This window comes from Podarcis gaigeae, assembly GCF_964106915.1.
Source record: "Podarcis gaigeae genome assembly, chromosome: 4".
In the NCBI taxonomy this organism is placed as follows: domain Eukaryota; kingdom Metazoa; phylum Chordata; class Lepidosauria; order Squamata; family Lacertidae; genus Podarcis; species Podarcis gaigeae.
In genome coordinates, this window is record NC_139677.1 from 29,800,748 (window position 1) to 29,825,629 (window position 24,882).

Genomic DNA, 24,882 nt, shown 5'->3' on the forward strand with positions numbered 1-24,882 from the left:
GGGATCAATTCAGCCTGAAACTCCTTACAGAACACCCAGGAACACTCAAAGTATGTCAGGCATAAGATTCTATTAAAATAAATTTCTAAGCATCTTTGGGACATTCCTTTTTGGTGTGTGGTTTAGCAATGCAGTCCTATATCATCAAAATAGTTGGGACATGCGGTTGCCTGCAGGACAAGAGACCAAAGAAAACTCAGGTGCATAATAAACCCTTATCAACAAAGTTCCCATGGATTACTTAGTGGGAATTTTTACAACTGCACTTAGGGGAATTTCAGTTTTGTTTCATTCTCCAACAACAACTCCCTTTGATGTTCCCTCTCCCTGGTTTTCCAGCACCTACCACCTATACATAATTGAATCACTGGTGATAAACAAAAACAAAAACAGGTATTTTTAGAGAGCATGTAACAGGAAAAAGATGAAAACATGCAAGCCGACGTTGGCAAATGTGATGGGATGATGAGCTGCTTGTGCGTTAAAGCTTAGTCCCTCAGAGCTTGGGCATGTTCCTCAAACTCTGCCTTAAGCGGAGCCCCCTTAAACATGACTCCCTCAATCGCTAGCAGAATCCGACAGTGGGCGTTTGCGGAATCTGCTCCAACATAAAAGTTCCTTAACGGAAACACGTCTTCGGGATTCTCGGCGAGACAGTTTCCGGCGAGGAGTGGGTGTACCTATGGGGGGTCCTGAGACTTCTCCACTGTTTTCGCTGGCAGTCTCTCGGAGCCCTCCCTCCGACTCACTTTCTCTCTGAGCTCTTTCCCTCCCCCTGCTGGTGCCTTCCTCTGCTGCTGAGTCTCTCTTAGCGTCTGAGAGCCCTTCCACCGCCTGCCTTTCCGATGGCAGTTCCCTGACAGCAAAGAAAGTAGGTTAGAACAGTACATAGTTTCACATATCCTATTTATTTACATGTGAACGATGAAGTCTATGTTACTACTAGTTTTATTTTCCTAACATCTGTGATGCCAAAATTATTAGTACATAATATTCATAAATGTTCAGCAACATGAGAAATTGTATATGTGAATGATATACAAAAGGAAGTGAAGAAAAGCTTCCTGGACTCATTCCATTAGATTTATTGAGAGCCCAGGTAGAAAATTCAAGTTCTTGCTATTAAAAGCCTATTCAGGTTGCTCATCGGACTTAAGCAGTCCCTGCCAGATCAGGCCAATGGCACGTCAGACTCCTATATTCTTGACAAGCAGGTTTGACTAATTTCCAGGTTGCTAATTGACCAAAACTCACCATATAGTTTCATTAGGAAAGAATGTGAGCTGGAGCTGTTTTTATTGTGGCTTTCTTCAGTAAAATTTACAGAAGAATTAATTAGAGCTTAATCAGGGTTACACACACACACACACACACACACACTTAATAAAGTTGACCTTTAACATAATGGGAAGCTATTCAACCTTTGGCTAGGATATCAAACATCTCTTGTTCATCGCCTGCATGTTAGGAAATGCTTGCATTTTTCATCAGTGACTCATGCATTCTATTTAATACAGAATTAATGCTTAAATGTGGTTTTTGGATGTATGTTGCCTTAGGATTACAGAACTAAAGGGAGACATACTCTGGCCTCTGCCACCAGCCAGTGTGCTAAGGGCCAGTGGCAAGCTGCACACACAGCTTCCCCAACAGATTTCCATGGCAAGAGTAGACACCAACTTTAACCCATCCATTAGTCAATGAAGGAGCAGCTGCCAGGACTTGCTTCCTCTTCCCCAATGAGAAAGAACACACTGCTCCAACTACCAGTTGCTTGGGACTGCAGAGCTGAATCTGAGCTCTTCCTCCAGGCAGGTGATTTGGGACTGAATTTGCATCCCCTGCATCTCAGGAAGATCACCATGGGAAGAGACCAACCTGGTCCCATCCATTGGCCAGTGAAGGAGCTGTTGCTCCAGTGCTTGCCTTCCTCTGCTCTTCCTTTTCCATTGTGTTGTGATACGTCTATGGGTAGGGATTGCCTGAACATTTTAATGCATGCACTGTACTTTATAAACATTGAATAGTAATTGCTTGAACCATTTTGCACTCAACAGTACATGTGAATTTAAAACCAGTGACCTAATTTTTGAATGCTGAAAACCAGAATGGAACACATACACTTTAGCAAGTGTTGCTCCTTTCAATTGTGCATTAGTGATGCAGATACACTACAGTATACTGAATCAATTTTTTGTCTTAATCACAGAAGATGTAGGGGCAGACAGATACCTGTGTGTGAACCGACAGGAGTCTATAAAAAACTGAAGCAAATAATGGTGAGAAAATATGTAATTCTAACCTTTACAGACAATTCAGTATTAAGAGATCCAAGTATATAGATAGTATCAACTAAATAATTCTAAATAAAAATACATAACAAATATAATCCAAGAATGGTGGTGGCAGTGGCAGGGGAGGGACTCATATTTGTGAAACAAGATCAGCAAATCTTAGAGCCATGTTGTGAAACTCCACCATGCAGGTTGACTTGCCAGACATTGAGCAAAAAGCTCCATATAGGATGCTTAACCTAAAGAAAATCATGGAAATAATGAAAATAATAGCACCTTGCATATCCTAATTGAGTGTGGGGGGTCATAATTTATCCAGGTTGGGATACTCCAACCCACATCTGAGCTATGAACGCCAAATAATCCACAGATGAGTGACTGGTACAAAATTACATGTCACTAAAGGTGGCCTAGGCAATTGGTACTATGTGGTTATTACAAGAAAAACTCAATGCCTTTCTTCCATCCCCACAACTATAGCATTGATGCAGACCATTATTAGAAGAATAGGTACAATACAAGCATAACTCCACAATAAAAAGAACCATGACATTTTATTTCATTGAAAGTGATGTTTTTACAGTGATTCTTCACTCAACCATTCATTCAGGCACATATTAAAATTTGTTTTCACCAATAGTTTTAGAGACAATTATACCACAAAGGATTCAGGTACGAGGTAAGAATAACAACAATCCAGTTCTGTACATGCTTGTTTAGAATAAAATCCCAATAATTTTGTTGGGACTTGCCAAGTTAGCAGACATTAGATTGCAACTCTATTATCATTTCACACTTCAATCAGAAAGAGATAGCTTAAATGTGTACCCTTTTTATTAAGGTTAGACTCCAATTTTGTACCACACCATACCCAGTGACATGTTTTGTACAACATTTAAGTGTTGGTGTACCAGAAAAGCCACAAATACCAATACAATACAACTGTTTTCTTCAGCAGAAGCATTTGATCTGAAGAAACACTTTTAAAATGCAGTGACTAGAGGGAATGTGAAGTCAATAGGCAAGAAAGTTTAATTTAATGTGAAAGTAAAGTATATGCTGGCAACCTGTAAATATAGAATATGTCTGAAGCAGCACTTTGCCAGTGTTCTACATTATTTGTGCAATTTAATTCTGAAGTCAATCTGAGTGAATTCTGTTGAACATACTACAAACAAGGGAAGAATCTTCATGTGCACCTTCCACCCATAATTCAGCTGTACTCAGCTGTATTACTAGGCTCCCAAATAGGATTTGTCTAGCCCCACTGAACAGGAACAGAATGCAATGTTGCTTCTTTAGTCCTCCCTTAACTGACTGGTTAACAAACCACTGAGCAGCAGGCTTAGCATTGCATCTGAGCCAGCACACGTATGAAGCATTAGGAGAAAGAACAAACCATGAATGCTGGTCTAGATACAATACCAAGCTGGCTGATCTGTGGTTTGTTACCCACACAACTAAGGGAGATGCAAATTGGGAGCAGTATGATTCAAAAAAGCTTAGGTTGTGACTTAGTGTTATGTCCAAACACAGCCATAGAAATAGAAACCCCAGTACTATGACACCAAAAGCCAGTTCTTCACCAGAAGTTACCCTGTGACAGTTGTGGGAGAAGGGACATACTGTATACAAGAAAGCCCTACAGTATTAAGTTAGTGTTTAGAATCAAACTGTTGCACTTAATGATTTTTACTAGTAAACTTTTGGAATTGTACACTATGATGCAGTTTCACATAATATCTACCATTTATTGTATCACTAGTTTATGACTGAGCCCTTAGCTAGTGAACAAAGTTGTTGAAATTGCTATAGTACCGTAACAACATTCCAAGAATCTAAGTTTAAAAATCTCTATAATCAAAAACTAAAGACTAACAGTATATGCAAGTTTTTGTATTTAACTCTTAGATCAACATTTAAATACAGTACCTATAAAAATACAACATTGTGACAGCTATACCAGTACTTTAAATATGGCAGACAGTCAACTTTTAAAAATAGAATGGTATGGAACATATTCCTCTTAGAGATCATACAGGAAAGTTGAAGTTAGCAATATTCAGGTTATTTTAAAGAAATCTGCAAGGATATTCTACTTCAGACAGTATTCTGCACTGCAGAATTGTCAAACTCTGTATTCTTTGCTACAAAGATTAAACATCTAGTGCTGTCGTGCAGAGTGACACTTTGGAACATTTCTTTTGCTACAATAAGTTACATGTTGGTAGAAAGATGGAGACACTACTGGCATCCTTCCTATTGAAATGTGAGTGGAAGTGCTCAATACACTCCTTTCTTCTGTAGTTTGCTTTGTTTTACAAAAGGCACATGTAATTATAGCTTACAAATTAAAACTGATACTGCCTTTGCATTTGTTCTAGCTTGTGTGCATACAGAAGAGGCTTGTACAATAAGTTGTTCTTCATCATTCAGTTTCTTCCAGTAAGGATTTTAGACAGGGGCCTTATTCATGCATAATACAAACCAAATGATGGTTTAGTGTGAACAAGCAAGTTAGTCGATATATCGTGAGAAAATCATTTGCCACTTTGGAGCAGAGTCATGACTTGGCTTTATGTTTGAGTTGAACCCGGTCTCATGGCTTACCTCGCTTCAAGCAAACCATGACCAAAGTTTGGTATTGGCTTACTGCAAGGGGTTTGTTTATAGGCCAAACCACTATCCCAGGTTGGGATACAATGCTAAGCCAAACCATGGCTTAGCCCCCAGTAGCATGACAGCAGCAGGAACAAAGTGGCTGTGTTTTTCTCACCGTGTACCAGCATGCCTGCTTATTCACTCTAACCCATAATTTGGCTTAGCACTACATGCTAACAAATGAGGCCAGTATCAATGGCATGTTTGTAAGCAGTTTGACTTCATAACTTTTGTCAGACTCCTATCACAGGCAGAGCTAGCTGCTCTGGTACCCGGAGCAGCGCATCCTGGGGCGGGGTAAGCTGCCCACGGGGGCGGCGCGACAGTGCCTGCAGTGAGCGTCCCACAGGGGGGCACCTGCGGCGAGCGTTCCAAGGGGTGCCACCAACATTGATGTCACACCTCCCAGGGATGACACCCAGGGCGAGCTGCACCCCCTGAACCCCCCTTTCCTCCGCCAGTGACCCCTATCACTGACTTTTTGGAATAATATAATAACAAAAGTTCACCAACACAAAAGTTTTTCATATTCCTATTTATATCTACCCTGTGCATTGCTTGGATTTATACAGTCTATCAAGAAGGTAAAGCTGCAGTTACTGAAGAGGTTACTCAGAAGTTTCAGATATTAATTCAAGTGGATATGCAAGCTGCAAAGAATTTGCACATGGCCTCTTGTTATGCTTCTGCCAAAGAGTAAGTTGTGAAGAGAGAGAAAGTGTTAGCTTAAATACACATTCTCCTTAGCAAAACATCTAAAATGGCACAGTAAGAGGCCTTGCACAACTACTCCTGTGGTTTATGGAACCTCACATGGTAACATCCAAAGCTGCTTTCATAAACAGTACTGTTCATATTCCATGCTTTAAAAACTGCTTCTAATTCCCTTAGATCAGTGTTTAAAATTAATAGTTCCAAAGTATCTGAAAATCTGAGAAACATGCTTTAGCATTTACTTGGCAGCATTTTGACTTTTATATTCATTTCAGCAGCATCAGAGGTCCAGCCCCAATATCCTTATTGTTGAAGAGAAAGTGCTAATACCACAGATCTCTTATTCATGTTTCTCTAGAACTGTTGGCTTTGGAACAGCTTGACATTAGGAACTTCCCCTCAAATATTATTCTTAGTGTTTTTTAAAGTTTCAAGCTATAAAGTTTTGTTGGTGCTTTTCTACAACACATTTATTCCCTCTTCAAAAGAGGGAACTGTTAAGTAACTTTCTTGCCAAGGAAGACATAAGAAAGCTTCCAAGACATTTTGTAACAGGCTCCAGCAAGCACAATCCATGTGCTCTTAGATTTCCATGCGTTATCCATTGTACTTAATGCGCATAAGCCTGCACACATGACAACATTTCAAATTCAGTAACTGGGGAACACATGTGCAATGATCATATCAAACCCCATAATTATCCTCATATACACACTTAAGACAACAGGCACTGCTTCCACTGATGTACCAGTAAGCATGTGTCCCTGTGCTGCTCCTGATCTCTGGATCACACAGCAAGTGTGTTTCAGAGTGTAGGGGAATCCATTTAATGAGAACACTATATGGGATTTTTTTTGCTATAGTGCTATGAATGTCTCCTGCTCATGCCTTCTGAACAAAACATGTCTTTCATTATTAATGGTTAAATGCAGTAGCATTTTCTTCAAGATAAACCAAAACGACATGTTCAGAGGTCATACAAGTGGAAGGCAGCTCACACAACCAGTCTCTTTCCTCCTTCAGTACCTGAAAAACTGTTTCAGAGGGTTGGAGGGTCTTAAACACTGTGGAAAGTGTAGTACTGGGCTAGAGTAAAAGGGAGTAATCACCTGAAATCAGGTGGAAGTGAAGATTCTTTTGGAAGGAAGATGGGTTGCAGGACCTGTCTTCTGTACAGGCAACCATTGCGTGCACTTAGGAGCTAATATGCAAGATTGCTTCTTAAAGATTCTGTAGTAAATCCGTCTGCAGCAGTCTCCCATTGGCAATAATGAAACAAGCCCTTTCTAGAGCTGACTGAGGAAAAGTCTCACTGAGTACACATCAGCATGGCTCTCGCTCTCTTGACATTGCAACTAATCACTTAACAAATTAAATGATATTCAATTGCACCTCAACTAGATAGCTACTGAGAACCCTGTCTCACAACAAAAGCAAGTTACCTTTGGGTACTGTTAGCACTTCCAAGGCAATATACTCAACAGGTAACGTATGTTTAAAACTCAAAAGTATAAAAATAAAAAGGTGCACCTTTAGGTATAATCACTTTCCCTCTAAATCAATGGCCACCAACTTTAGTGCTTCTCAGTCACAAACTCAGCCTGTACTGTAGTTGTCATGCAATGTTTTTAGAATACACACACTTACCTATGCATTCTTAAACACTTGTCCCTTAGCATTAGGGCTAAACTATATGTTGTTAGGAAGGCACTACAGCATTTCCAATACTGTGTTTCCCTTGCCCCTTATACATTGTAACACTCCCACTCCCTTCTATCTGGTCTCAGAAATTGTTTCTGGCCAGAATAAATCTTGTAACATTGAAGTTTTCAAGGAAGAATTGGTAGGCATGGGAAAAGCTTAACTACACTCCTGTCTGTTCAGTTAGCTTCTATGAATGCCATTCTTTTGTAGGGTCATTTATTGGTGTTTTACAGAGCAAAAATAATTGCATTCTTTTTGCTCTGTATAACACCAATAAATGACCCTACAGTAGCTAAGGATCTCAAGTTAGGCTCTTACAAGTATAGTTCTCATTGTGGAATGAACTTGTGTAATACCACTTCAGCAAAAGCTTGTGTTATTAATAATCTTCCATGCTAATTTTTAAAACTGAAATCCTTCCACAGAGAAAACAAGCTGTCAAGAGGAAAAGTTAAAGCTTTGCCTTCTTCACATGGTAGTTTTCCATGTGCAGAGATTTTGCTTGTAGGCCAACAAGCCCTCATCACATGCAAGCCTTAAAGGTTCAAGCATAGCTACACCCACCTCAGTAAGAACTGGACCATAAAAACCCTCCAGAAATAGCAGCTCCGGGAACTGTAACTAGACATAAAACTTAATCCAAGTAAAAATATTGAAAACTCAAACGTTAAAGCAAAATAGTGTTTCAGTTAGTTTGGTGTGTTACTAGAATGCCAAGAACCACAGTACTAGCTACTGTTTGTTTACGCCCTCAAGTCCTACTCTGTATTTATCCTACTTAGCCCAGTGCCTGCCTAGCAATTAAAGGCATTGTTCCAGGTAGATTTATCCTCAAACAGCTCCATCCGGCAAAGGAAGTGACATTAGACCCAGCCACCCACGCACGCTGCCCCATTCAGGTGCAAGAAATAATACTCCTTGTTCTACCCGAACACATTGGACTTAGGTCTGAGCTTGAAAGAGGCTTTCAGGGACCTTTCTTCTTGACCTTCCTCCTCTGCATCCCCGCGGAAAGAAGGAGTGGTGTGGATGATCTGGGTCCGGAAGCGGATTTTGTTGAGTTTTATCCTCCCGCTGCCCGAGGTTTTCCTGCTCAGTTCTTTGCCCTTGCCGGGCGCTCCAGCCCCGTCCGCCGCCTCCCCATCGTCCCCGTGGTGGGGCAGGAGGTGGTGGGAGAGCTTATAGGAGATGAGGTTGGCCGGCAGCACCTTGGAGAGCCTCCAGCGCCCGCTGCCGTTGGTGGCCCCGCCGTCGGCCTCGTCCTGCAGGGCCCCCACCAGGCTGCGCACCTCGTCGGCGGTGCTGCGGCTCAGGTAGTGCGCGGCCTTGCGCCCGCTGTAGTCGCGCACGTCCACGTCGGCGTCGTAGGCGCCCACCAGCAGCTTGACCACCTCCAGGTGCCCGTGCATGGCGGCCAGGTGCAGCGCCGTGTAGCCCCCGCTGGTGCGCGCGTTGACGTCCACGGGCAGCCGGTGCCTCTGCGCGAAGTTGACCAGCAGCGCCAGCAGCTCGTGGCGCCCGTGCTTGGCGGCCCAGTGCACGCACGTGAAGCCCGTGATGAAGTCCCGCTTGCACAGCAGCGACGGCTCGCAGCTCAGCAGGCCCTCCAGGCTCTCCCAGCGGCCGTCCGAAGCGCACAGCATCCACGCGTGCTCCAGGGGGTCCAGGGCCACCGAGCCGCCCGAGCTGCTGGAGCCGCCGCCCTCGTCCTCCGCGGAAGACGACGCCAGCGAGGCGCTGTCCGAGTCCCCCCCGCCGGCGGTGGAGCGGCTCCCGCGAGTGCCGCCGCCGCCGCGCTTCAGCTGAGGGGAGCTGCCCAGCATCCGCTCGCGGAAGTTCTTGCGCGCGCAACGCGGGGTGGTGGCGGGGGCCGCCGCGGGGGCCACCCCTGAGGCGGCGGCGTCCTCAGGCGGGGTCTCGCCGCTGGCCGGCTCCGGCTCCCCATGCTGAGAGCGGTTCTCCTCCTGCTCCTCTCTTCCCTCCTGGCCGCCTCCTCCTCCTCCTCCAGGGGTCGCCTGAGGCGCCTCAGCGGCATCGGGCGCCTCAAGCTGCCGAGGTCCGCTTTCCTCCACAGCGGCAGGGAGGCTCTTTTTCTCCTCCTCCTCCTCCTTCTGGGGCTCCTCCGCTTCTCGCCGGGCAGCTTCGCCCTCTCCGCCAGGCTCAGGGGGCAGCCGGGCCCCCCCGGTTTCCTCAGCCGGCTCTGCGGCCGCGACGGCCACCCGGTACTTTTTCCTCAGCTGCACGTACTTGGCCCCGGAGCCGGGCTCCTGCCTCACGGTGGCCACGGCGTTGACCATCTCCTTGAAGCGCTCCCTGGCGCGCGAGCGGCGCTGCTGGTCGGGGGAGTTGAGGTAGCCTCGGAAGTGGTCCAACAGGTCGGCGTTGCGAGCGCGACCTCCCCGCTCCGATAGGAACTGGAGCACGGCGTCCTGGCTCGGCTCCGCCGCGGCCATCGGAGCGCTGGGGGACCCAACTGTCGCCGCCGCCGCCGCCGGGCAGCGAAATGAAGAAAGCTCAGCGCGCGGTCGCCGCCGCCGCCTCCTCCCTCCTCCTCCTCGCGCTGCCCCATGGCATCGTCGCTAACATTTCCCTCAGGGCTCCTGAGGCGGCATCGCCAGGCTCAAATCACGGCGCCGACGTCCGCGACGTCGTTATCGTCGTCGTCCTCGCCGCTCCCTGGCATTATACCCCTTCGAGGCGCTCGCCGCCTCCCTCACGTGACGCCAGCCTGAGGGGGAGCGAGGGCGGCGCCTACCGGCACAGTTTAAATTCGGAGGAGGAGGAGTCCGAGCGGGCGGCGCGGCCCTCTGGAGGGAGGGGCTGTTACTGTAAGTTAATGAATCTCGGCTCGCAAAGCTTCTGGCTCCGCCCCCCTATTTCTGATCGAGGGAGGGGCGGGAGAAAGAGAGCGCCCGCGCCCGCCCGCGCGCGCAGGCGGGGCACGCCCCGTCCTGGTGCCGCGCCCAGGCCTTTTTTAATTTCTCCCGTTGACAGCAGACTCACCGCTCCGCCTCCGCCCTCTCCCGACTTGCTATTGGTGGGCTTTTCAGCATCTCCCCTCGTCTCGGGTCATGATTGGCGGAGCGTTCTCTCCTCCCCTCCGCTGGCCAGGCGGCTCCTCACCGCCGGCTGCATTCCAGCTGCTGGGATTGGGAGTTGCAGCTCCTGCGTTCCCTCCTCCTTTCTTCTCTCTCTGGCGCGCGGTGACCCCTCCCCTCTTGCCATGGCTTCCTCCGACCTGGCCCGGCAGATGGTAAGAGCTGCTTTTACCTAGCGCGGGATGGGTGGGTGGCAAGGATGCAGACCCCCAGTGGCGCTTCTGGGGCTGGGATCCCATGCATGCTTCGTCCTGGTGGGCTTCCTCGCGCGTAGAGAAAAGAGGGGGCTTGGGGTGGGGTCATTTTTTTTTTTGCGGGGGAGCAGAAAAAAGTGCAATTCCGGACGGATTTTTGGCGCGACTCAATCTGTTGCTTTCAATTGGATAGGTCTGCATGTACGGTTTTTCGTGCAAGCTGCTTCTCCCGTCGCCTGCCTTCTTTGTGGTGGGATTCTGTAGGCTCCCTTCCTCCTTTTTTGCCCTCTCACCCCCGTCGATCCCTTCCATTATGGTTGTGCTCCGTTCCTCGTGCATGCCAGTAAAAAGCGTAAGGTTTTGGGCCACCCCCCTCCTCCTCCTACCATGCAAAGGACAACTGGCTTCTTCACTGAGAATCGAAAGCCCCTTACCGTCTCCCAGTGACCTCATGAAAACGAAAATAGGAATAACGTCATAGCGAACTATCCACAAGCAGGCTGAGCCTATGCATTTTTACTGGGAGGCCCTACCCGCTTCCATAGACCTTGTAGGCAAGTCAGTGTGTGTTGAATTGCATTAAGGTGTAGTCATATAATGGTGCAAGGTAGTTATAATAATTTTTGATCTTTGCTTATTATAAATTGTGCCATTTTTTTGCTTTCCCAAGCAAGTTTCTCCAAAACGAGTTCTGTGGTACATTAAAGACTACCAGTTTTGTTGTGGCATCAGCTTTCCTGGACTACAGCTGAGCTTGCTCCATCACATGCAAGTTCTGGTTGTGCTTTAGTTTCCGTGAAATACCTTAGCACAAGGGTGGGGAATCTCTTTGGCCCTTCCATCTGCCTTTGGGACATTCCCAATCCACCCTTCCCTCCTAGCCCATGTTCCTCACTGGCTCTGCATTACATCCTCCTTGGCTGTTTTCTTTTTCTTGACAGGAACATCTGCTTAATTCTGATAATACCTTTTGCCTAGATGAATGACAGGGGTGTGTGCGTTTGTCAAAACCAGCCTGCTGTACAAGCTTAAAAATTTGCATTTGCTGCTGTGCCCACTTTTGTTTCTGGCCCTGCCTACCACTGGCAGTGTGGCCCCCAGAAAGATGCCCAGAAGAGAATGCAGCTCTTGATCTGAGAAAGGCTCTCCACCCCTGGCCTGAGCACTTCCCCTGTACTGTTTTCACAAATCTGCATTTCTCATCCATTCGTGAAATCCTCTGGTTATAACTTCTGCCAGTTGCTCCCTGTGAGAGCTCTCCTTTTCTATGACTTCTTGCCTGGAGAGTTTATTAGGGTGAATTCATCCAAACTGCTGTATTGGATGTCGTTTAGGAGAACCCTAACATCCATGTCAACTTAATTGGTAGCAGGATTCATTGAACATAGTGAAGTTTCCTTTGAGTAGAGTTTGGAGCTGAAAACTACAGGGAGGAACGTGTGAGGAACGGAATGACTGGGAGAAGCAGGAGTCCTGGTAGCCTGCAACTTAGAGGGTCAGTGTGGGAGCATCAGCAGCTCCAGTCAACAAAAAGGACTGAAGTGTCCCCTTATTTTATCAAAATGAATATGGCGTTGGGAAAGTATGAGACAGTAAGCCAGCAATTTACGCGGGGGCTACGTTCCAGGTATCGCACCTAAAGCAAAAATCACATATAGTCAGAATACATTGAGTTCAATGGCAGGTGGGATTGCATATTGTAATTTTTAGTCAGTGGGTAGCCCTAAAAATATCTGTGTTAATCAAATATAGGAATGAGGCTTGGAAGGATTTCTGTGTATTGAAGTCATATCATAGGGAGTGGTGATCACACTGTTTCTTTTACCTGTTTCAAAGTTGTTTAGAGATGATCACCATTCTCAGTCATGGACTCTGTCTGATTTGGCAGTATTCTGCATGTAATTATTCATTTGAAAACCCGTTAGTGCACAGCAAATTAATGCCATTAATGCAATGCAAAGTAAGGAACATGTCAGCACTGCGTTATGCTTAGGTCAGTACGCTTAAGGCTTCAGCTCTGACGCGCTTTAATTCCATTCAACTGAGAATAACAATAAATTGTTTGTTATGAAGTACAATTATACATAAAACAAAGTGAAGTGTTAAATCTGCTTCCAGCATAATTGAATATCCAGTGGGATTGTGCCCCAGTTTCAAGCATGTAATATAACAAAATTATTTTTTTGTGTGAACAATTCTGTGAAAATCTATTTTGAAGACACGGATGCTGTCCCAATTGGACCCTGTTCTGGTGTGAGAAACCAAGGCGGTATAATTTAGTCCATTATGAGAGGACACAAAGAAGGCATTTTTATATCTGGAGTCCTGGCAGCATTAAGAATACATATATTGAGTTCATCTTTGACTCAGCTCCAGCTCCATGCAATTATACTGGCCTTGTGTAGCCACTCTGCCCCTGAGATGACTAACTGGTGCCAATTTGAAAAGGACAGCGTGGAGTAACAAAGCAGTGTCAGAACTGCTTATCGTTCTAAGTCTAGACTCAAATTCTTCTTTAGAAATGTAGTTGTAAGTAGTTTTTTGTTATGTCAACAAGTTTCTGTTTGTATGTTGGGGTAGGTACATCAGTGTGAATCTACTTTTCCCCCATTAGAAGAAGTAGATGATACAATAATAATCCTTTGTCTCTTTTGTTCAGGACAAATTATTGCTCGTTTTTTGTTTATCTTCTGCAGTTGCTTATGCTAGATGTCATGTGCTCTGTAAAGACAATAACTTTATTTCCATTCGTAATACCAAAATTATAATATTTATTTGCCGCCTGGCTATTTAGATGCTGCTAAAGTATTTGGTAATTTTATTATCTCTAGCAGACACTGAGTCACTTAGTTTCCTGATTAAAACTTGCAACTGCAAGTATCCTCTTTGGCACAAGTTCAGGAACACCGGGAAATAAACCACTTGGTACTTTTGATATGAGTGTTTCAGCATTGTTGTGAAGTGAAGAATACTTGCATCAAGACATTTGGCTGTGTAATGACATCCTGTTGTTTAAATATGCATTTCCTTCTGTTCCATGCTCCTGTCAAACTTAGTTCTGCAGAACTTTTTTTTAAACTTATTTTTTAGAGTTGGTGTGAGAATCAGGGGTGAGGGATGCTTGCTTTTACTGTATTAGCATTGTTTAACATGCCCTAATGCCTAGAAATCAGGTTTGGCTGTATTATGAAATAGACTCCAGAGAACAAGGTGGGTTTGCTGACAGTGTTCCTCCTCGATGGTTGGCTAGGTAGGCAACCTTGCTGCCTTTTGGTTTTCTAATACATGGGAGGAGGGGGGAAACCCAGCCACGCTGCATACAAGAAGTGACCTGTAGGTTGGAATCCTATGGACACTTACCTAGGAGTGAACTGCATTGTGGTGGCAATCCTATACAGACTGTTAAAGAGCAAGCAGCATTGATCACAATGGTGTTCTGTCCAGACACATATAGGATAGCGCTGTGACTGTAGTGGGACATACCTCTGTATAAACATATATAGGGCTCCACTGTTATAGAAGGATCTTTGAAAAGAAGCGAAATACTTACAGATAAAATCGCTCAGATTCGGGAAGAAGTAGACTCCACCATGGGAGCAGGGCCGGGGCGGGAGAGTGCTAGAGTTCTGTCTAGTCAAGTTGAGTGGGATCAATTCCAATCTGTTACCTTCGAGGATGTGGACAGGCTGCTTGGACGAGTGAAACCAACCACCTGTCTCCTGAATCCTTGCCCATCCTGGCTTATAAAAGCTAGCCGGGAAGGACTGGGCGATGGGCTTCGTGGGGTGGTGAATGCTTCCCTCCGTGAGGGAGCCTTCCCAGACCCCCTGAAAGAGGCGGTTATTAAACCGCTTCTTAAAAAACCATCTTTAGATGCGGCCACAATGGCCAACTATCGCCCAGTCTCAAATCTTCCATTCTTGGGCAAGGTGATTGAGCGAGCGGTTGCCGAACAACTCCAGGCACGCCTGGAAGAAGCGGACCATTTGGATCCCTTCCAGTCGGGATTCAGGCCTCATCATGGGACTGAAACTGCCTTGGTCGCACTGGTTGATGATCTCCGGTGGGCTAGGGACAAAGGTGAGAGCTGTTTCCTAGTTCTGCTGGATCTCTCAGCAGCGTTTGATACCATCGACCATAACATCCTTCTGGACCGTCTTGAGGGGCTGGGAGCTGGGGGCACTGTCATACAGTGGTTCCGCTCCTTCCTCCTGGGCCGTGTTCAGAAAGTGGTGGTGGGGGATGAGTGTTCAGACCTCTGGGCTCTCACTTGTGGGGCTCTCACTTGTGGGGTCCTCTCCCCCATGCTTTTCAACATTTACATGCAGCAGCTGGGAGAGATCATCAGGAGGTTTGGGCTGGGTGTTCATCAGTATGCGGATGATACCCAACTCTACCTCTCTTTTAAATCAGAACCAGTGAGGGCAGTGAAGGTCCTGTGTGAGTGTCTGGAGGCGGTTGGAGGATGGATGGCGGCTAACAGATTGAGGTTGAATCCTGACAAGACAGAAGTACTGTTTCTGGGGGACAGGAGGCAGGCAGGTGTGGAGGATTCCCTGGTCCTGAATGGGGTAACTGTGCCCCTGAAGGACCAGGTGCGCAGCCTGGGAGTCATTTTGGACTCACAGCTGTCCATGGAGGCACAGGTCAAATCTGTGTCCAGGGCAGCTGTATACCAGCTCCATCTGGTACGTAGCCTGAGACCCTATCTGCCTGCAGACTGTCTCGCCAGAGTGGTGCATGCTCTGGTTATCTCCCGCTTGGACTACTGCAATGCACTCTATGTGGGGCTACCTTTGAAGGTGACTCGGAAACTACAACTAATCCAGAATGCGGCAGCTAGACTGGTGACTGGGAGCGGCCGCCGAGACCATATAACACCGGTCTTGAAAGACCTACATTGGCTCCCAGTATGTTTCCGAGCACAATTCAAAGTGTTGGTGCTGACCTTTAAAGCCCTAAACGGCCTCGGTCCAGTATACCTGAAGGAGCGTCTCCACCCCCATCATTCTGCCCGGACGCTGAGGTCCAGCGCCGAGGGCCTTCTGGCAGTTCCCTCATTGCGAGAAGCAAAGCTACAGGGAACCAGGCAGAGGACCTTCTCGGTAGTGGCGCCCGCCCTGTGGAACGCCCTTCCAGCAGATGTCAAAGCGATAAACAACTACCTGACATTCAGAAGACATCTTAAGGCAGCCCTGTTCAGGGAAGTTTTTAACGTGTGATATTTTACTGTATTTTTGGTTTTTATGGAAGCCGCCCAGAGTGGCTGGGGAGGCCCAGCCAGATGGGCAGGGTATAAATAATAATTTTTTATTATTGTTATTATTATTCTAGAGGTTTTCAAGTACCAGAAGATTTAGGTGAAATGGCATGTAGTGCATCATGTAATGCTACTTTGGAGGTGGTCTCTTGCTTCATATAAAACGTTAGCTTATTTTATTTGAACCTTGGTCTTTGGCTTTTCAGATATTATCAGTGGTGCTGATTCCAGAATGAAGTTGGTGTCATATTACAAAGACGTTCTGAGCAATATGTTAGTGGTTTTCTGTTGCTGCGATTATTACGTGGTTCTGCAAATTTAGAAGGATAAAGCTGTTCATAATATGTCTGTCGGGTTCAAAACTGGATATTCTGTAGAAACGAGAATACAGTTTGACTTCCTGTGCAATTGCAAAGCTGCATCTTCGGTTCTGTCTTGGCTCTTGCCTTCTTCATGCTGGAAAACTCCAAAATAATTGAGGGCAGTTCTAGGCAGGTCTACTTATAAGTGTCCTGCCTAGTGTTCTGTGGGGCAGACTCCCATATACTGCTATTTTTTTTCTGATGAGAACAAGACAAAGAGGGCCTTCAACGTGGCATTCACTTCTATTTTTGCTTAACCAAGTATTGTGCCATGCAAATTTATAAACTATGGTTAGCTATGGTTTGTTTGGAGCATGCTATTTTCAAATGGGAGATGCCAAAAACCATCTTGCTTCTTTCTCACTCACACATAGGAGTGTGGCTTCTAAGATGATGTCTACTACAATGTGTGAGCATCATCTGAAAACAAAAAACAATTCAGAAATAATTGTTTTTATACCTATGTACATTTAGCCAATTATGGTAATCAATCAAGCAAATAAAACTTTACTTTCATCAAACTTGTTTTCCTTACCTCATTGTTTTAATCTGACATATTCTGTTTAATTTCTTTTTTTTTTAAAAAATCATTTGTCTTATCCCCCCCCCCCCCCAGCGCTATCAATCTGATATCGGAATGAGAGCACCCTCTAATCAACCAGTAAATAATCAAGATGCAAGGAGGGTGAGTAAACAATTAAAAGTTTCTATGGGGATTTTAGTTTACATTACCATTTTAGAACAAAAAGAACAAACAGTCTTCGGGAACTTTAAAGGCTTATGCATTTATTATGGCATGAGATAATAAATATGATTATCTTTTAGTGATTAAAACTTGCAGCATTATAAATGTGTGAGTCTTTAAGGTGCCATAAGACTCCAATGGGTTTATTGCACCATAGCTAACGTGACTATCTCTCTGTAAATTGTTACCATTATAGATAACATATGATGAATGTATTTAAGGCTTGTTAATATCAGAAGGAATGATAGAAGCCTGCTAAGGTATGCTCTGTGTGAATTATAGTGGTTCTGCGCAGCAAAGTAGAGATTTGAACAAAAATGCCCATGATTGAAGTCATCTAAGATATTCAGTTTTGATGATTGAATTTTGACTAGATTGTGCAGCCAGAAGAACCAATAGTAGGTTGTATCTAATTGTGGCTTTTGAGTTGTAGTATTATGTGGGTGGCGCTGTGGTCTAAACCGCAGAGCCTAGGGCTTGACGATCAGAAGATCGGCTATTCGAATCTCCGTGACAGAGTGAGCTCCTGTTGTTCGGTCCCAGCTCCTGCCCACCTAGTAGTTCAAAAGCATGTCAAAGTGCAAGTAGATAAATAGGTACCACTCCAGTGGGAAAGTAAATGGCGTTTTCGTGTGCTGCTCTGGTTCACCAGAAGCAGCTAAGAAACTGTCTGCGGACAAACGCTGGCTCCCCTCAGCCTATAGAGCGAGATGAGCTCGCAACCCCAGAATCATCCGCAACTGGACCGAACAGTCAGGGGTACCTTTACCTTTTTATTACATAACAATTGTATTTGAAACACATTAATGAACAGCTGGAGGCACATTTAAAAGTATGTGTCTGTGAACTGATGAGAGTATCTTTACTTTCCACAAAAACTTACCTTAGATAAGGTTCCACCAAGTGGTCTGCTAACAGATAAACTAGCCTCCCACTAAAAAGAAAGGAAAACAGTTGCAACACAGGAAAACCTAACACACACATCCTTGTGTTAGATAGGAATTTTCCTAGTACTTCAGTAACGGTTTTACTGATGAATCTGATATATTTTGTTGCTGTCCACTCCAATTTGGACATGTTATAATAAGTTGTTTTTTTTACTTACCATAGTTTAATGTGAATATTTCACTCAGCCCCCAGTGCACGCAGGACAAACAAACTAGGAAGCCTTTGCTTCCTGTCATGTCTGAGCCAGATATAGTGGCTTCTTGCTCCCCGGAAAGCTACAGTTGCTAGGCAGTCTTAAGCCATGGTTTGTTGGCTTGCTAATCATGGCTTATTAGGGATTCCCAGTTCAGACATACAGTAATGGGAAGCCTTCCTAGGTTGTTTATGCAGCTTGCGCCATAAACAAATTAAGCAGGAAGAAGCAGGCAGTATCCCACAATCAACCCAGATTGTCTTCCATGAACACAACCTTAACAGTTGAGTCCGTAAGTGACTGTGGAGGCCAATTCTGGATCCACATGTCCTTCCACAGTGTGGACATAGGTTTCTAGGCAGGAGTTGATCATGGTGAGGGTTTGCCAAACGTGCCTTCCTCTTAGCACATTTCTCTCTTTCGTTCTGAGTTTCAGTGTCTTCAGAGTCCATGGTACCTTTGGTAAAGGCTGTTCTCCAACTGGAGCTCTTGCACGCCAGTTTCCGAGTTGTTGGTGTTTATACTACTTTTTTTAAGATTCAGATTGCGATAAGCCAGAATTCCTGGCTTATTTTTATGAGTGAAAGTGGCTCTTTATCGTGGTTTTAAAGGTCACTTGGGAAAGTACATACAGTAGTGTGTGATATGCTGTATATTTTTGTGTATCAGATATGTACACTGATCAAAATGGTATAGATCTTCTTTCAACTTACCCAGTGCTGTACTAGCAGGAGTCTACAAATTGAGTCAGCTGTAGTAACCACTCCCCTCTGGCAGCCACTTGCGCCCTGGCTCCCAGCACAAAGATCACCACTCTCTAGTTTGGCACATGTTGCAAAGAACTTGGAGGGGGAGGGATTTTCGACAATGCCAGATGTGGAAGGGGGACAACAGGCCACTTTTCTGTCCTCTGCATGTATAGAGGCTTAAGGAAAGGGAAGGGGTTAGCATCTTGTTTGCACAAGATGTCGGGAAGGCAGCTCACTAGGATTCCAAATGCATTCCTCCTTTTCTGAAGCCCTTGCTTCTTCCTGAAACTACCTGCATGTGCAGATGAGGCAGAGAAGGGAAAGGGGATTTGTCGCACTTTGTGTTGATCTTCAAGGAAAGCAGATGTACGAGTGCTTTCTTTTCCAAGGCGTCCCCAAAGTCCAATGTTAAGTGAGAGAGCAGCCTCTGCTTACTTCTCTGTGCATGCCAGTAGAATTCGGGTTGAGAAGCCTGGGTCTGTTGTGGGGAATAGCAGTACAGTCATACCTTGTTATTCAAATGGCTTAGCAGCTGAACGTTTTGGCTCCCGAATGATTGAAAGCCGGAAGTGATTGTTTCGGTTTTTGAACGTTCTTTTGGAAGCCAAACATCCGGGGGGGGGGGCTTCTGTGGCTTCCGATTGGCTACAGGAGCTTCCTGCAGCCAATCAGAAGCCACGTCTTGGTTCCTGGACACTTTGGAAGTCAGACAGACTTCTGGAATGGATTCCATTTGACTTCTAAGGTACGTCTGTATTTTTTCTTGAAAAACAATGTTCAGAGCGGCACAAAGTTTTTTTTTAAAAAAGGGGTATTGACTCCTGTACCCTTCTTTTAGGTTTTCCTCTTCCTTGCAGCTAGATCAGAGATGGTGAAGCTCAGGCTCTTTGGCCCTCCCTGTCTGGCCCTTAAAACTCTCACAAAGCCGCATCTCCCACCAACCTTGCTTCCCTCTTTCCTTGATTGCCTTTGCCTGACTGGGGTGTGTCTTTCATAGATGGTACCTGACTTTGAGAAGGAACTGCAAGGGTTAGACCTTTGTAATATGTGAGCTGAAAAAGCTCTATTACTGATATTGGCTAAAACTAGAGAAACAACTTTTAAGCTCTTTCATATGCGGTTCCCGACACCACAGAGGTGCAGTAAAATCAGCCCCACCACTCTGTTGAAGGGAATGTGGCCAGATTGGACCCTTCTACCACATTTGGTGATTATGTGAAGCTATAAACATCTTTCAGGAGATTAGCACAGTGACTCAACAGTCAGCCCTTTGTGCCCCACAATTAGCTCTGATTGGAAGAATGGAGACTTGCTACATAAAGGGCTTATGACATCTTTATTGGTGGCAGTGAGGCAACGAGTTGCATGCAAATGGAAGAGCTTGCACAATTTATCAATAGACTGTTGGCAGCAACAAATTTGGCCCATTGCTCCAAGGGAAAAACTTACCAAACAAGTACAGGCTTTAAATGGACAACAAAAAGACAATGGTTTTTAGTGAGATTTGGTATGCATTTATTGGTTCTGTTCTTGGCTAACAATTGCAATTTTTTATTCAGGAGCTTGGGTTGGGATGGGTCAGGCATGTTATTTTTGTATATTTCATGATGGTTATTATTTGCTTATATTTTTTTTAATTAAAAAGCTTGGCAATGAATCACTGGTAGTTATAATAACATTGCAATCTTTTATCCCGATTCACTGTACTCTTTCTCTACAGCAGGGTTGCCGACCTTTATCCTTGTCTGGTCATGTTGGTTTTGATAGTTTGCCAGATCAGTTGGTTAATAAATCGACCCATCAGGGGTTCTGCTTCAACATTCTCTGTATTGGTAAGTAAAATAGCTATCAACAGTATGAATGATTTCATTTTAAATCTCATTCTCACAGAAAATCTGAAGCTGTGAGAAGGGACTGTTACCATTTTCCCTTGACTATTGCCTGCAGGATAGTTATATAATTGGGCTTAATTATCCTTAACTGTGTTTTCAACATTTATGTTTTCACAAAACTGTTGGTTATCTTTTAACGGGTTACTACTCATTTATTGGGATGCGGGTGGCGCTGTGGGTTAAACCACAGAGCCTAGGGCTTGCCGATCAGAAGGTCAGTGGTTCGAATCCCCGCGGCAGGGTGAGCTCCCATTTCTCTGTCCCTGCTCCTGCAGTTCGAAACAACGTCAGAGTGCAAGTAGATAAATAGGTACCACTCCGGCGGGAAGGTAAACAGCGTCACAATGATTCACATGTGCTTTCCAGACCTGTTTAAAAGATGCAGTATGCATATTGTATTTAGCAATCTACTTGAAAGATTATTATTATTATTAAGATTTTTATTGGTTTTCAAAAATACCAATGTAACAGAATAATATTTCCCCATAAGTCCATGTATATGGGCAGTGGGTGCTAGTCACCAGGGTGTTCATTGGAATATTTTATACAATTTTAACAAAAATCATCCATATCGGATACATTGTTCAAGGCACATACCCCCTAAGTTATTTTCTCAGATAAAGCAGTTGTCCATATGTTCTGTTTCCATTTGAGATGTGCAGGTGATCAAGTCCTTTCCAATTCTTTGCCACAAGTAATCGTGTTGCCACCAGAAGAAAAGTAACAAGTTCCTTGTATAATAAATTAAGCTGAATATATTTGAAAATTGTCGATAAACATAGGCTCGGATCACATTGTATGTTCTGATTTGTGATTTTGCTTATTTCTGTAAATACTCTTTCCCAGAATGGTTGCACTCTACTTGAAAATGGAAATATTGCTACATCCTGCCCCAAAAGACGCTTCAGCTTTTGGTGAAATTCTTGTCTCTGATCTGAAGCAGTCTACTACTGTGTGGTGCTCTCCAGATACTTTGGATTGCATTTCACATCAGCCTCAACAACGATTAAAGCAGGCATAGGCAAACTCGACCCTCCAGATGTTTTGGGACTACAACTCCCATCATCTCTAGCTAACAGGACCAGTGGTCAGGGATGATGGGAGTTGTAGTCCCAAAACATCTGGAGGGCCTAGTTTGCCTGTGCCTGGATTAGAGATTATGGGAATTGTAGTGCTCAACATTTGAATGGCCCCATGCTGGATACCCCAGTTAGCATGTGCTGCTAGCACTTGGCCCAGTTAAGAGTGTGGCAAAGCATTTATATCTTGTTGTCAAGGTTCTAGTACCAGTTCAGGTAAACAGATGAAGTTCTGAATTGGGGTTGAAGATTGGGCTAGAGTATTGCTCCAAGCCCCTAAAGGTTTGCAGGAGGGGGGGAACATGTTGGAGGAAATATTCTGAAAAACAGCCTTGCCAACAATGTGGCCATGAGTACTATGACATTGCCACAGACTAATGTTAATCCAAACCTCATCCCACCCTCAAATTTTGCAGGAACAAGAAATAGCTAACAGCCTTGTATTCTCACAATAGTCTCTTTTGAAAGATAATAAGGTGTAGAGAGAACAAAAAATGTTATAGGCTGCGTTGAGTAGGAGTTTTGCTCTCAAAGAAGCTACCAACCTGTCATAAGCCACTATGGTATGAATGTTATTCCCATAGAGTGAAAAAACAAATTGAGGGTGAAGCGGGAAATACAAATATGGTTGAGAGGGAGCATAGGGTACAGTGGTACTTCGGGTTACATATGCTTCAGGTTACATACGCTTCAGCTTACAGACTCCGCTAACCCATAAATAGTATCTCAGGTTAAGAACTTTGCTTCAGGATGAGAACAGAAATCGTGCTCTGGCGGCGCGGCAGCAGCAGGAGACCCCATTAGCTAAAGTGGTGCTTCAGGTTAAGAACAGTTTCAGGTTAAGAACAGGCCTCCAGAACGAATTAAGTACTTATCCCGAGGTACCACTTTATAGTACTGTGTGTGCCTTTATGGGAAATGACATAGTGATCCGATACAGCTACAAAGAAATGCAGAAAGATTGTGTTTTCTCTGAATAAACCTAGCATTGAATTATAACGAATAACATTTTTCATTCCTCCCCCCCAAATGTGAGAAACCTCTTTATGTTGCAGTGAAATTTCTCTAGTTCGTTTCATATAAGTACATGTTTACCTGTCTTCAATTTTAGGCGAGACAGGAATTGGGAAATCAACTTTGACTGATAGTTTGTTTAATACCAGTTTTGATGACCGTGTGTCAACACACTTTCAGCCAAATGTAAGACTTAAAGCCGAGACATACGAACTCCAAGAAAGCAATGTTCGACTGAAGCTGACCATTGTCAATACCGTTGGATTTGGTGACCAGATAAACAAGGAAGATAGGTTAGTATCTGCTCACGTAAATAATGTCCTCTTAATTTGCCCTGTGACATGTCAACTTGGCTCTGACAAGTGGGTGGTATTGATAGTATTTCTGATGCAATTCTATTTTATTTTTTGACATCATGTTCCCACTTCCCCTTTGCTAGAAATCTCTGGGAAGTTTGCAATACAAATGTTAAACAACAATACATTGAACAAAATATTTAGAGAAATTGCCCATTTATACAGGCTAATATGGGAAGCATTTATTTTAAATCACAAAATAAAGCCTACTATCATTTTATCGACAGATTATTTTGGGAAAACACTCCAATCCTAGAGGCAATGGTCAGGATCCAAACGCCTACTGTATGCTTGCCCAAAGGCTTGTTTGTGACCGTTGTAATGTCAATTTTTTCCCCACTGGGCAGCTGAAAGCAGTCTGCCATCTGTCATGTAGGAACAGCCGTTAAAAAAACGAAGTCCCTTTTGGCTAAATGAACAGCTCTTTGGACTTTGGCCATTTTCTTAGGATTAATTAAAACGATCCGGTGATTTTATTTATTTTATTTTAATTTTGTCTGTTGTACTACGTTATGTTTCGTTTTTTTAATTGTATTTTTGTGTGTGTGTCAAGCTTTATTCGCACTTCTGTACAGCACCCTGTAATCTTTTTTTGATGAAGGGCCATGAATAAATATTTTGAATAAAAAAGTAATAAAAGCTAGTTCCTGGAATGTATGGAACTAAAATACTGTACAAATTTAATTTTTTGCTCTTTAAGACTCACTTTTTCCCTCCTAAAAAGTAAGGGGAAATGTGTGTGCGTCTTATGGAGTGAATGCAGGCTGCGCAGCTATCCCAGAAGCCAGAACAGCAAGAGGGATTGCTGCTTTCACTGCACAGCGATCCCTCTTGCTGTTCTGGCTTCTGAGGTTCAGAATATTTTTTTTCTTGTTTTCCTCCTCCAAAAACTAGGTGCGTCTTGTGGTCTGGCACGTCTTATAGAGCGAAAAATACAGTACATTCATTAATAAATAAAAAAATCCACCATGGAACAGTTGTGGCCAAGGCCATGCAACTAATTTGTGCAGGATTCTCAACCATTCCTAAATCTGCTCACCATAGCAAGGTGCACTTGCCCTTCTGGTGAGTGTGACAAGCCATCCCAACCACCCTAAGCTGCAGGACGGCCCCATCCATGTAGCAGACTGAGGTGCTGCTTTGGATGACAGAATCCAAGGGGCACCTGCTGCCAAAGCGAGGAGAAGCGGCTACAGTGGTTTCCAGCGGGATCTCATGTGATTCCTGTGAAATTGCATGGTGGCCTCTGGAAATCTCACCAGAGCTTGAAAGCTGCAGTTGTGCAACCCCGATATGTGAGGCTTCGGCAGGGGCATTGTGTGCAGGGTGGCACCTTCCCGTTTTGCCTCGGTCAGCAAAATGGGACAGGCCACCCCTTGTGACATTTGTGTGCTCCTGTCTCTCTCCAGCTCCCATTTAACCCATTCCCAGCCCCAACTGGTGCTGACCAGCCTCCCTCGCCTCCTGGCCTTTTTCAGTGCTAAGCATCGGTTGCCTGTGAACAAGCACTGGGCTCTTCCAAGGCACCCCCACCCCTTCCAGTCAGAGCTGATTGTGATGGGGTTATGTGCTATATGATCAGCGGCGGTAGGAGCTTTGCCTAATGCAGGCATAGGCAA

The 24,882-nt window shown here is 44.6% G+C and overlaps 2 protein-coding genes across 14 annotated transcripts in view; one reads left to right on the top strand and one right to left on the bottom strand.

Annotated features, from left to right (window-relative positions):
* Positions 1-2,829: 2,829 nt before the first annotated feature.
* SOWAHC (sosondowah ankyrin repeat domain family member C) lies at positions 2,830-9,826 on the bottom strand (the record flags this gene model as incomplete). The annotated part of the gene is made up of 1 exon (XM_083735605.1): positions 2,830-9,826. The coding sequence occupies one exon, from the start codon at positions 9,824-9,826 to the stop codon at positions 8,297-8,299; it is 1,530 nt and encodes a 509-aa protein (XP_083591731.1). The 3' UTR covers positions 2,830-8,296.
* A 259-nt stretch (positions 9,827-10,085) lies between these two features.
* Positions 10,086-24,882, top strand: part of SEPTIN10 (septin 10) — a 49,324-nt gene continuing 34,527 nt past the window's right edge. For 4 of the 13 annotated variants that reach the window (XM_083735534.1, XM_083735540.1, XM_083735545.1 and 1 more), the window contains exons 1-2: positions 10,474-10,626; positions 16,904-16,972. In XM_083735534.1, the coding sequence (XP_083591660.1) occupies positions 10,597-10,626; positions 16,904-16,972 (99 nt within the window). In that variant the 5' untranslated portion in view covers positions 10,474-10,596. Of the gene's footprint in view, positions 10,202-10,470; positions 10,627-16,903; positions 16,973-20,642; positions 20,755-23,004; positions 23,201-24,882 lie in introns of those variants that run through there. The other 9 variants (XM_083735542.1, XM_083735543.1, XM_083735552.1 and 6 more) reach the window with 9 other exon arrangements.